Source organism: Calonectris borealis, chromosome W, assembly GCF_964195595.1.
Source record: "Calonectris borealis chromosome W, bCalBor7.hap1.2, whole genome shotgun sequence".
In the NCBI taxonomy this organism is placed as follows: domain Eukaryota; kingdom Metazoa; phylum Chordata; class Aves; order Procellariiformes; family Procellariidae; genus Calonectris; species Calonectris borealis.
Genome location: NC_134351.1, coordinates 42,197,661 through 42,210,866, shown reverse-complemented (window position 1 = coordinate 42,210,866; position 13,206 = coordinate 42,197,661). Strand labels below are relative to the sequence as shown.

Sequence of the window (13,206 nt, the reverse complement as noted above, 5' to 3'; positions counted from 1 at the left end):
TACCCTTACCATCCTCACTACCATCCTGTAACTATTCTGATTCTACAGTATGTTTTTGAAAGGGAGAAACTAAATCTGCAGTGTTCAAGATGCAAGTATACCATGGATATTTACAAAGGTACATTATTGTTTTCTATTTTGTGGGGTTTGGGGGTTGGTTTTTTGGTGTTTGTTTTTTTTGTTTGTTTGGGGTTTTTTTAATAATTGAAAATCTTTCTTTCCTCTAAAAATACTGAAAGGCAAGCTATTTTCAGAGAACTTCCCAAGATAATTCTCATACCTTTTTCCTCAGGAGCAATAGCTAATTAAGTGCATACAAATGTGCATGTATACTTTTGGAGGTTGTCATCACCTTTCTGCACATGCATTACATTTATTGACAATTTCACCTGCCATTTTGTTTGTTATCCAGCCCAGCCTTTTGTAAGGGAACTTTAAAAAACAAAACAAACCAAACCAAACAAACACAAAACACAAAAACAAAACACAAAACTTTTAGCATTCAAACATAATGAGATTTTTCTACAACTCTTGTTAGTCAGTTTTACAGTTGAACGTCCAGAGCAGTTTTGTACTCCATTCACCTTGCAGATAGGCAGATTTAAGTGATCAGATACATGCCATGGTTTTATAGTCAGCAATCTCATACCAAGAGTTCAGGTTCCTCACTGACTCAGACTACCAGCCTGCCTTCCATCAGATCACCTGTTTAGAGCACTATTTTTTCAGAAAGCCCATAAAATACTGATTTTAAGTCAGCAAAACACTTTGGTATGAGTTCACATAAAGAAAAGCTATATAATAAATCTGCAGGATTTATAGTTTAGAATGTAAACAGAAACTGGCATACAGCCCTTCCTAAACAGACTTTGAGACTATAAAGACTATCACAGCATAATTCAGCATATTATACCAGTTCCTCAAACAAGAAAGCAATAGTTTCAACAAAGTTTATTACCTTCATTTGCAAATCTAGCCATTTTGCATAAACTTAAGATTACCATTTATTCCCTACTCTACAGGTTTTTCAAAAGCCAAGCTTATCCATGATTTCTGATGATGTGAGGATACATCTTCAGCTACAGATATACCAAAAGAAACTTGGGAATGAATTTGAGCTGATTGCCATGCAAGTAATCTATACATTTTAAATCAGCGCTGTTTTAGTGTCCTCCAATGCACCTTATGTAGCTTTGTTTTCACGTTTTTCACTGCAAGACCACCATGCACTCAAAAATATTAAGACTTAAAAAAAAAAAACAAACCACCGCACAGTTCAAAAACCAGCTCACTAAGACATCAGTTATTCTAGAGCCAATGATAAAAACATGGATTTAGTAATACAGAACTCATCCATTTGATGTATGGAAGCAAGACTACAAATTAAAAGTATGAAGCATTTATGTCCACTCCCTTCCCAAAAACATCTTCAGTTGACTCTGAGAGATTTTTTTTTTCCCCAAGTATTTCTCTAAGTATTTTTTGAGTAATTCTATCGATTTTGCTAGCTATCCTCATCACTAAACTTTAAACTTATGTTCTCCTTTGAACTTGTTTCATACTTTGCGAAAACATTTTTTTTAACCAAAAGTTAAATTATGTTGCACTGAACATTTTATTTCAAAGTATTTCATTTTACACAAATCAAAATCAAATTAGCTATAAGGTTCATTACTGCACTTCACCACCAAGTACTAAACCAACAAATAAATCCATAGACATTTGAGCCAGACTTAGATTTTTAACACTAGTATCTGCTCAAAGGAGCTTGAAAGAGAAGCACAACATAGACTAATAAAGCATTCTGCAATTTCAAAAAAATGAATTTGATGAATTATCAAGCTATATGCTGCTCTATTCTCTTATTTTCAGTGCTAGACCTCAACATTAGTATATTTAAAGTCCTTAAAAACCCCTCACATTCAAGTGAATTAACATGTCAGTGAAGATAATAAATACGTATGCAATGAAACTAAGAGTGCTTTTAAATATATTTAATGTACAACTACATTTTAATGTTCTCATTTCCTGAAGATGAATTGAGAGGTAATGATGACTGTAGTCTCTCACCTGTATCAAGATATTATCAGTGCTCAGTTAAGCAAATCCAGTCTAACTCAGACCTTCAAGAATGCTTGTGTCAAAGTTTTGCTGGCATCTACATGTAGGTTATAAAACAATTTATCTTACATTTTATCTATAGTCTAATACCAAGCACATTTAAAAAAAAAAAGAAAAAAAGAAAAAAGCATGAACAAAAGAAAGCCTCCCATTGATTTCACCTGGGGTTTGATCACAGTGCCTACTCACCATGACTGTGAAGTACTGGTCCACAATTATAAGACCATAAAAATTCAAAATAAGAAGGTAGTTTCTTTCTCTCTGTGAAGGCCAGTGAATACAACTGTACATACATAAAAGGCTTTGGGTTTTTGCCCATGAAGTTATTCTTCTGAAATGTTTTGGGTTTTGTTTTTTGGGTTTTTTTGTTTGTTTTTTTTGTTTTTAAATAACCAGATTTGGTAACCTGTATCAAAGACCACTTTATATCTTGGTCTTAAAGGGCTTAAGGCTTGATCCTATTAATCTGTCAGTAAGTTCTATAGCCAAATATCAACCACTAGAACCGATCCCTCCCCTCCATACTTTCAGAAGACGACTGCACTATATATGGAGAATCTGAAAAAAAATAAGATTTAACTATCTGAAATCAAAGGCACCAGAGCACAGGTAGCTAACTCTGCTTCTTCCAAATTTCAGGAGAAGTATTTCACCTTCAGGTTTCCAGCTACTGATGCCTACTACTTCCCACTTTTCTGCTATGGCAATGTGTATTCTTAACATACAAAAAAATTGCTAAATTTTCACAGGGAAATGATCCATTTTGATAAATGAAAAATTTGTGGGTATAAATGTGAAACATTAAGATCAAAAATATTACAGCTTTTTTTAGTTCATTAGAAGTCTGATTTCTAGAAAAAAGAGCATCTTAAAATCCATTTAGAATTCAAAATGCTAGATAAAATAATCTATAAATATCATTTGCACTCTGGTTTTAAGTTTATACTTGTCTTCAGGATTTTGGGGGAAATATACAGATAGCCCAAAACAGATAAAACAGAATATCAAGCTTCACTTGCCTGATGCCTATGTTACATCCAAGAGTCTGAAATCAGAAGAAATGGACCAGTAATCCAAACAGTGAAATTAACATGCTAAAACTCACTGGTTGAATGTCTTTACATATTATTACATCTAAAACAGTAACAGTCCAGAAATAGTGACATTTAAAAATGCCTATACAAATTCAGCACAGCTTTTATGTGTATATAAATTACAATACTGTCTTCAATTCCTTTATTATACCTTCTCCAGCATTCCGTGAACATAATTATAGTTCTGAGTGTTTGGCTGGCTTATCAATACAACTTTTTGCACTTACCATACAAAATATGGTCATAGTAGACATACAGAATATGTCTAGTAAGCATATCTTACGTTTTAATCTTGAATTGAGTACAGAATTGCTTCTTTGGTGAGTAGTTCTCAATTTGATAACACAGTTCATTACAAATTGGCTTTTATTTGTGTCCCCCCCCAAAGGCCTTGGGGTGAGCAGGATTATTCCCATATTATTTAAAAAACAAAAAAGTAGGTCCCAAACACTGCTGTGTTTGCAATGTCCACTTTTTTCAAGAACGCATGATATCTGGTAAGCATTTTGCCATGTTTAGAAGGAGGTCCCCATGGATTTGAGCAGCACTTACAAATATTAAGCATTTCTACAAACAAAACTAGGTTTCTGAAGCTGTGAGCCCAAAAAAAAAAAAAAACACACACACAAAAAAAGAAACATCACTGCTGAATGCATTGTTCTAGGGTCAGATCACTAGTACATAATTAAATAGAAATTTTGGCAGAAGTCAGTTTTCCAGAGTTGTGTTCCATTTCATAATAAGCCATCCTTTTCTCCTTCCATAATCTTGTACCTTTTTCATTGTTTTCCAAATTCAGCAATATTTAAGTGCTTCACAGTACAGCTTTGATTCCTCACCCATACTAAATGATCCATCCTTCACACTAAATGAGGCAAAATACACCTGAAAATCTAGCATACAATCAAGTTAAAAGATAAAAAGAAAAAAGACTTCTATCATGGACAACACTAATCTGCATTTTCAAGCTTCTAAATGCTTTAACTTTGTTATGAACTTTTTTCCTGGTGGTTTTTTTTGTTTGTTTGGAGGGGAAGAAAATAAAAAAAAAAAGAAGAATCTGCAGAGAATTCAGCTGTCCTACTCTAACAAGCCTCCACTGAGCGCACAGAATTTGGTGTTTGTTTCTCCCTTCCCTCCTGTAGGCTTGTCTCTTGCCTAAAGTTTCACAGCAACAGCAGAAATTTAACACCCAGATGATACATCTTCCATTTTTTATGTCTTGCTCCAAAAGAAGAGGACACTAAACACTGTTCTCAAAGATTACAGGCAAAGCAATTAATTTCTTCCTAATCTCATTCTGAAAACAAACAAAATTAAACTGATTAAAATAAAATACTTATTAAAAAACCCAAATTCTTAAAAAAACAAACTAAAACAACTTCCCCACAAATCAAAGACAGATACCTAATACAGAAAAAGTCTAAAAATGTTAAATAAAGTAATTACAGAAGGCATAGGGCAATCTTGACTAAATACCGATATTTGTATTCAAGCTTAATTATCCTTGTAACTTTTTTTTTCATTTTAGTAACTCATTCTGCAGTTTCTTCCATCCTTACTCTGCCCTATATCCAAACTTTATCTTTCTCCTTGTCAGTCTTTATATTTAAACAGTATTATATGTTCACAACTCCCATTTCACTGAGATAGTAAGCATCAGAAATACTCCTGTTATGCATGAAAATGGAGCTAATCCCTGTCATAAGGGTTTAGAGAAACCTAAGGATCTTTGTTCCATTATTAAGCCTTCCAGAAAAAAATATGCAGCAAGTTAACACAAACCACGGTATGCACAAGTTCTATTTATAAACCAATTCCTCTACCCTAGCTACCCAGTGTAATATATATTTTGTCATCATAGATACAAGTACTGCTTCCTCTCACACAATGAAGGGGGGGAAGTCATATTAGATGCAACTATGTACGACTAAAGTAATTAACCACAGAACATGACTCTGAAGTTTACCAAGGTTATTCTTTCAGGAAAAATTAAAAATTAGGTATTTTAAAACTGAAATCCAAGAGATCAATGAAAAGAGAGAGAGAGAGAGAGAGAGAGAGAGAGAGAGAGAGAGAGAGACTCTCTTAATTCATGTTCCATACTCAATACGATATTTACCTTCTCTTGTTTGACAAAAGAACAACAACAAAAAAAACCAACCAAACAAAAAAATCAATCATCTTTTCCCGTGCTACAGCTACAAATTCAGATAAAATGGGAACTATTTCATCATGCTGAAGAAGGCTTTCTATTAAATGTATCGTGCATAATCTTCAACAGTATAATACATCTGAAAAAATATTCATCCCAATTCTCCATGCAGCAACATTTATCATTGGGGGGGGGGGGGGGGGAAGCACTTTTAGTTCAAATATCATTACATTATCTCACAGAGTTAGTTTCAGATTGCTGAACTTTCTGAAAAATTACTTTATAGACACAGCAATAGCTCAAAATAAAACTAGTTTTGGAATCGTAAATCCTCTTGCCTGCCTCCCTCATTCTATACTCAAACACAGAGAAAAACACTATATTTTTAAATTGAAACCAGTAAAAACAATGTTGGCTAACTGAATAAGGTGCCAAACAGATAAACTGACATTTGCAATACAGATTAAATGAAAAAAAAAACATTTTAGCTTCTATGTTACAATACATATTTTAAAAGAATCAGAAGGCTACAGTCTTAATCTGCATAGGAACTGCTGATTTTATCAAAAGTACTTCTGAGATGTAATAAAGATGACATTTGTTATTTTTGGTTAAGTATTTAAAATTAGAATTATTTTTAAATAAAACACATATATGCGTTATAAAACAGTTTTACCAAAATGTAGTATTCTTCAGCTGGTTATACTTTTTTAGCTCTTAGGAAAATATACTGTTAGAGTGTTACAACAAATTACATACTTTTAATACACTTCCATGTTTAAGTGTTTCACAACATGAGATGAGAAACTACTGACTTCTCATGGTTTATCAGATTATCTCAGAAAACTAGAATGAAAAGTAACTTCCTGTAGAATCTTTTAAAAGAATTAACAATCACATAGATACTGTACAACATGTGTCTCTCTCTGTTTTATGTATTAGTCAGTATTCCCAGTAATCACAAAATTGTAAGTTTTACTTATTAAATTCAACAATGAATTTAAACAGTCAAACACAGTAAGTTAAACAGTTGATGGTTAGCTACATGTCAGAGACATTCTCACTCTTCAAAAGCACTCCTCTGAGTGAAGGAACCAGAAAAATAGGGTCAACATTTAGTGGAGAAACCATCACTGCATATACTGCATAATAAAAGTAGTAAATAGTAACGGAAAAGCATGATTTCCCCATTAATAAGAAGTTCAGTTACCTTTACCATACCTTTATCTGCTGTCTTCTAAGCATTGCAAGTTCCCTCATATCTCGGAATGGCTGTAGTAAGTACTGGTAGAGCTCCATGGTAGCTTCTGCAAGACTACTGTAGGCTTCATCTTCCATTTGATACAGTTCAAGCAGCTCTACCATGCTTTCCGTGTTCTTATGTTTTTCCAGAAGCTGTAAAAAAAGAAGTGCTATTTTAGTGAATGTGTTCAAACATTCCTGCTAAAAGTGACAGTCATTTAAAAAAACATTTTTTAGCCTATCCTTTTGTATTATCTTCTTTACCCCACAAAATCACTCAGACATATAAAAAAAAAATTTATATCTTAAACCCCACCCACATCTTGAATTTAGCCAGTCAAGTATGAGCACGTCTCTGATAACCTTAACTCAAAGTGTGCGCCACTCCTATTAATTTTTTCTTTTCAAAAATCTTTGGAAGGTAACGAGTATGAGCAAAAAGCACAAAAAGCAACTTAGTACAAGAATCTATAATGCAGTAATCAAATAAGCTACTTCACACATTTCCCACTTTCAGGTATGAGGGGAGAAGGAGCGATAGGAAAGGAGACAAAAGAGAAGTCACATTTTGATCTTTCTAGGCTTCTTTTTTTTTACCTATCTGTACTTTGGACCTGCACAGCCCCATTATATCAGTGCAGATCCAGACACAGATCCAGACACGGACAAGAATCTATGTGAAACAAAACAGTGATCTGCATTTCTGGTAATTTTGTCTTCCGTTTTATTATTTTTCCCTAGACAGTTTAGGCATAAAAGTTCAAATCCACAAAGTTTCCATTATTTAAAAAAAAAAAAAGAAAAAAAATTATTTAAGTATTATAAGCTTTAAATAAAATACTTCAAATAAAATAAAATAATTTATATTTTAATTCATATAAGAAAACACAACATCAAAGTCTGTCCATTCCTTCCTTTAGTTCTTATGAAGCCGAAAATTCATTTGTTTGTACAAATTTGCTACAATATATGTTTTTAATTTATATGTTTGTTTTGCATCTATTTGGGGCATTTGCCTGGGCAGACCTCACATGCTGCTGGAATCTTTTACCATTTCTAAAAAATATTCAACTGTTTAGCAAAAACTAATCTCATACAGACATGTGGAGTACTTGATGTATTTACAAAGACAATACTATCTGAAATTAATTCCCCTCATGTAATTTTCAAAGTCAAAATCTCTTGTCCTTTAATATTATCATCTCAAAAGCATATATTCACAGTCCAAGTTTATTTAAACTTAACATAGATTAGGAACACTATGGAATAAGCACATCATATCTTCTATCTGTTCATTCAAGTTGGATGCCAAACCTACATGAAATATTCTCCGTATACTCAACTGCATCAAGTATTATTATTGGAAGACAAAATAGAGGGAACTGTAGATTAGAAACTGAAGCTTTGATCAACAGTCCTTTGGTGTCTGGTTCATTTATATCCCAGGACAGTCAAGAGAAGTCTTGATTACCATACTGTCTACTCGGTTTGCTCCATTACATTTATGTTACTATACTGTGTTTCAGTTACCTGACCAGATAAGAAAAGATTTTCTCTCTCCTTTGAAGCACTAAAGATTGGCCAAGATTACAGACAGGATGCAAAGCAGAATGCAGAGAGGCTTATAGTAGCTTTATTTACATGTTCAGCATTAAAATGATTGTCAGATGACAAGCCAGGAAGAGCTTTCCCTCAGCAAGGCTTAGCAGAGATGAAAGGTCTGGGAGAGATGGTGTAGAACAGATGAGACATTCCTCAGCAGCATGAGACAATTTGTTGTATTACCTAAACAATTTCACCTAGGAAATTGTTCCTATTGCAAGCTCATTTTCTACGCCCTTCTGCTCTCCTCCAGCAGCATACAATATTCTGTGGCATCTGAGTTCTCACTGAGAGTACTGAGTAGTGCTTTGTGGCTTGCAGTCTGTAAAACTAACGTTTTATGAATTTCCTGGGCTAAACGCACATAACCTAGCCTGCAGTTATAGGGACAGAAGTCATCCCAGATGCTCTTGGGTTTGAGTCCTAAATTCCTATGGATTTCATGCATTAATCCAACCCACCAGCAGATTTAACCATCTAGGTCTATAAAGCCACCTTCTTCCTCAGCTCCTCTTGCTTGTTGCTAGTGCCTCAAAACAGAGCTGCCATATTCAAGCCTTCTCCTACTTCCACCTGGCACTATCAGAAACCCTCTAGCAGTCCCAAAGCTGTAATTATCCCTCTGTCAAGGTAGTGAAAAAAACAAACCTTTCTTCTCAAGCCACCCATTACAAGAAGGGTCTCTATTATTAGCAGCAGCTCTACAACACACTGTAATGTTAGTTTCCTTTTAGTTGCTTAGGCTATTAGTATCTGCTTATTAAATAAATTTACACATTTGTTTCATCGTGAAACCCTACTATTCTACTACAATACAAATCCTAGAGGGCAACAAAAAATGACAAAGATTAGAGAAAACTTATCACCATTTAAAAGAGAATCAATCTCATTTCAGGAACAGAGAGATGCACATAGAGATCATAAGTAAATAGGCATTGTTTCAAGGTCTTGTCCATGTCCAGTTCTATTTGGTCTACTGCCGGGGTTTCTCCAATCCTAAGCCTAGAGGTACTCCTCAACTCCTTCAGAAATACCAAACCCCCAATAAAAAAAAATACAAGTGAGGGCAGGTTATTTATACAGAACATATATATTCTTAAATTATTAACACAAGGTAAGCAACCATTCTTCCTTCCTAAGGCAAGGATCCACACAGATTCCATTTCCTGTGCCTAATGAAGACCTTTTTGAATGAAAATGGTGATGAAGTTTCATTTAAACTACAGTTGCCAGAAAAGACATAACAAAACTGGGAAACTGATTTGGAAACAAGAGAGTATCACCTTATTTGGTTTGGAGCAAAAACCAAAGAGCTATCAAATAGGGATATTCTTCAAAACAGGTAGGAAGGTTACCAACCTGCAAGCACTGGTTACAGACAGCCTCAATATACCCATCCATCTATTAACACGTTCTTATAAAGGCTCATTCAGACAGCGTTTTTGGGAAAAACACCTGAACATTAACCTTTTCTATAAAGGTTGCAAACCAGCTCAAAAGCACACTGAAATTATTTTGTCCTGTCAGATCAACACCATAAAATTGCTGCCTCAAATTTCACTTGGGTTAAAAGTTACATGAGAGAAAGAAGAGTCCGAAGAAGTATGAAAAATTCCAGTTTTGGAAAAGAAAAACAACACAGAAATTATGACATGCATTTGAAATTATAGTTATGATACATAACGTTTAAGGGAATACAGAAGGGTCAAACTATTCTCTCTCACTTTTTGGAACTGATGTGATTACCACTAGAAGAACAGTCTTCACCAATACAGTGTGGTATGAACAGAAGATTGATAGCTTCGATTCTCCTTCTAGACAGAGCCTTGTAAGCCTGATGAAGAGTCCAGGCTGCTTTAGTGCTACCAGTCCTAAATGGGCCACTGACATAGGAGACAGATGGTGCTAAGCTAGCTGTGTAGAGGACCTCTTCCACTTTGCTCTATAAAGCAGTCCAATGGAAGCTTTCCTGTTCTGGATCAAAGTCAGCTGAAGCATATTTTTTTTTTTTAGCTGGCTGCCATCCAGACAGTATTCAGACTATCAGATAATAATGCTGGGTCTAGCACAGAATCCACTGAATCAATAATGTCATAAGGCAAACCAGGCCCTCCATAGACTCACAAGCAGTTTAACTGTGTATGTTCCGATTTTCACACAGGCAGTACCTAGATGATACGCTATATTAGAAACATGAAAATTCAGCTAATACCTTTTAGTAAGATGGAGACACTGGTTAATCTGGCCAAATGCCTAAACCAACCTGGTACCTTGAAACTGTGCAATTTTCAAAGTGTTAGCATAAAATACATGAACAATTTTTGTGGCATATGTTATGCCCCACTCATGATTAATTCTCAATACAGACATTCAGTGTTACTGTTCATTTAATTCAACAGTCTCGGTATGAATTTTTTCTTTCACAACTTTTAGTTATATTACTTAAAGAAGTGAGTGGAAGAGGGTAGAGTAATAATATCCTGTACAGGCCTGACTAGCACCATACCCATTTAATACTGCATTTATTTAAGAATCATGCTTCACAGATGTTACGTTGTTCACAACTAAATAAATCCATATATTTTAGGCAACTATTACACAGATAGACTCTAGCCAGCAGGAAACACATTTTTGTCAATTTAACAGCACATATATTTGAACTATATAGCTCAAGCCTCCTGGAAGAGAGGGATATGTATCTCTTGAAATGCCTGTGGGCCAAAGTAATCCTTGGTGTACCTGCCCTGGGGGATGACATAGAATAGAATAGAATATTTTCAGTTGGAAGGGACCTACAACGATCAGCTAGTCCAACTGCCTGACCACTTAAGGGATGACTAAAAGTTAAAGCATGTTATTAAGGGCATTGTCCAAATGCCTCTTAAACACTGACAGGCTTGGGGCATCGAACACCTCTCTAGGAAGCCTGTTCCAGTGTTTGACCACCCTCTCAGTAAAGAAATGCTTCCTAATGTCCAGTCTGAACATCTCCTGACACAGCTTTGAACCATTCCCACACGTCCTATCACTGGATACCAGGGAGAAGAGATCAGCCCCTCCCTCTCCACTTCCCCTCCTCAGGAAGCTGCAGAGAGCAATGAGGTCGCCCCTCAGCCTCCTTTTCTCCAAACTAGACAAACTCAGAGTCCTTGGCCGCTCCTCATAGGACATGCCTCCCAGCCCTTTCACCAGCTTTGTTGCCCTCCTCTGGGCACACATTCAAGGACCTTAACATCCTTCTTAAATTGCGGGGCCCAGAACTGCACACAATACTCAAGGTGAGGCCACACCAAGGCTGAATACAGCGGGATAATCACCTCTCTTGACTGGCTGGTTATACTGTGTTTGATGCACCCCCGGATGCGGTTTGCCCTCTTGGCTGCCAGGGCACACTGCTGACTCGTATTGAGCCTGCTGTCGACCAGCACCCCCAGATCCCTTTCTGCAGGGCTGCTCTCCAGCCACTCCTCTCCCAATTTATACTTGTACCCAGCATTACTCCGTCCCAGGTGCAGAATCCAGCATTTGGACTTGTTAAATTTCATCCCATTAATCATAGCCCAATGCTCCAACCTATCCAGATCCCTCTGCAAGGCCTCTCGTACCTCGAGAGAGTCAACAGCACCTCCCAGTTTGGTATCATTAGCAAACTTGCTAATGGTGCATTCAATTCCTACATCCAGATCGTTGATAAATATATTGAACAGAACTGGCCCTAGAATTGAACCCTGAGGAACACCGCTGGTGACCGGTCACCAGCCAGATGTAGCCCCATTCACTACAACCCTTTGAGCTCTGCCCTTCAGCCAGTTCTTCACCCAGCGCACTGTGAACCTGCTCATCCCACAGTTGGACAACTTGTCCAGAAGGATGCTGTGAGGAACAGTATCAAAAGCCTTACTAAAATAAAAAAAACACACAACCACATCCACCACCTTCCCTTCACCCACTAGGTGGGTGACCTTATCGTAGAAGGATATCAAATTAGTTAAACAGGACTTTCCCTTTGTGAACCCATGTTGACTGTGCCTGATGATTGCATTGTTCTTTAAATGCCTTTCAATAGCACCCAGTATAATCTTCTCCATAATTTTTTCCAGGAACGGAGGTTAGACTAACAGGCCTGTAGTTCCCTGGGTCTTCCCTCATGCCCTTCCTGTAAATTGGAATAATGTTGGCTAGCTTCCAGTCAGCGGGGACCTCCCCAGACTCCCAAGACCTTTGGTAGATGATCGAGAGGAGTCCTGCCGTAACATCCGCTAGCTCCTTCAGTACTCTGGGATGAATCCCATCAGGCCCCATGGACTTGTGAACATTCAGCTGATACAGCTGGTCCCTTACAATTTCAGTGTCCACAAATGGAAAGTCACTGTTCCCACAATCGTGGTCCTCCGACTCAGGGGACCGGGCAGCCCAAGGTCTATCCATATTATTAAAGACTGAGGCAAAAAAAAAGCATTGAATGCCTCCACTTTTTCTTCGTCCCTATTAGTCAGATGACCATCTTCAACAAGTATCGGTCCAATGTTTTCTTTAGACCTCCTTTTGCTATTAACATATTTAAAAAAAAAGCCCTTGTTGTCTGACACAACACTGGCCACTTTCAACTCTAATTGAGCTTTGGCTTTTCATGTCTTCTCCCTGCATATACAAACCATGGCTCTGTTATCTTCCTGCAAAGCCTGACCTCACTTCCAGAAATCATACAATTTCTTTTTCCTCTTGAGCTCCACAAGGAGTTCCCTGTTCAGCCAAGCTTGACTTTGGACACAGTGGAATTGCCTGCTCCTGTGCTTCTAAAAGGTGGTTCTTAAAATCTGACCAGCTCTCATGGACCCTTAAGCCCTCAAAAGCAGATTCCCAGGGGACACTGCCAACTAGCTTCCTGAATAGCTTAAAGTTTGCTCTCTTGAAATCCAGGGTAGCAACTCTGCTGACCTTTTTTCTCATTACCCCAAAAATGTTAAACTCAACCATTTTGTGATCACTGCG

The 13,206-nt window shown here is 36.7% G+C and overlaps 1 protein-coding gene across 1 annotated transcript in view; it reads right to left on the bottom strand.

The window, feature by feature from the left end:
• Window positions 1–13,206, bottom strand: part of LOC142075067 (junction-mediating and -regulatory protein-like) — a 99,824-nt gene that overhangs the window by 62,112 nt on the left and 24,506 nt on the right. Inside the window, exon 2 of the mRNA XM_075136072.1 lies at window positions 6,592–6,765. Within this exon, the coding sequence (XP_074992173.1) occupies window positions 6,592–6,765 (174 nt within the window). The remainder of the gene's footprint in view (window positions 1–6,591; window positions 6,766–13,206) is intronic.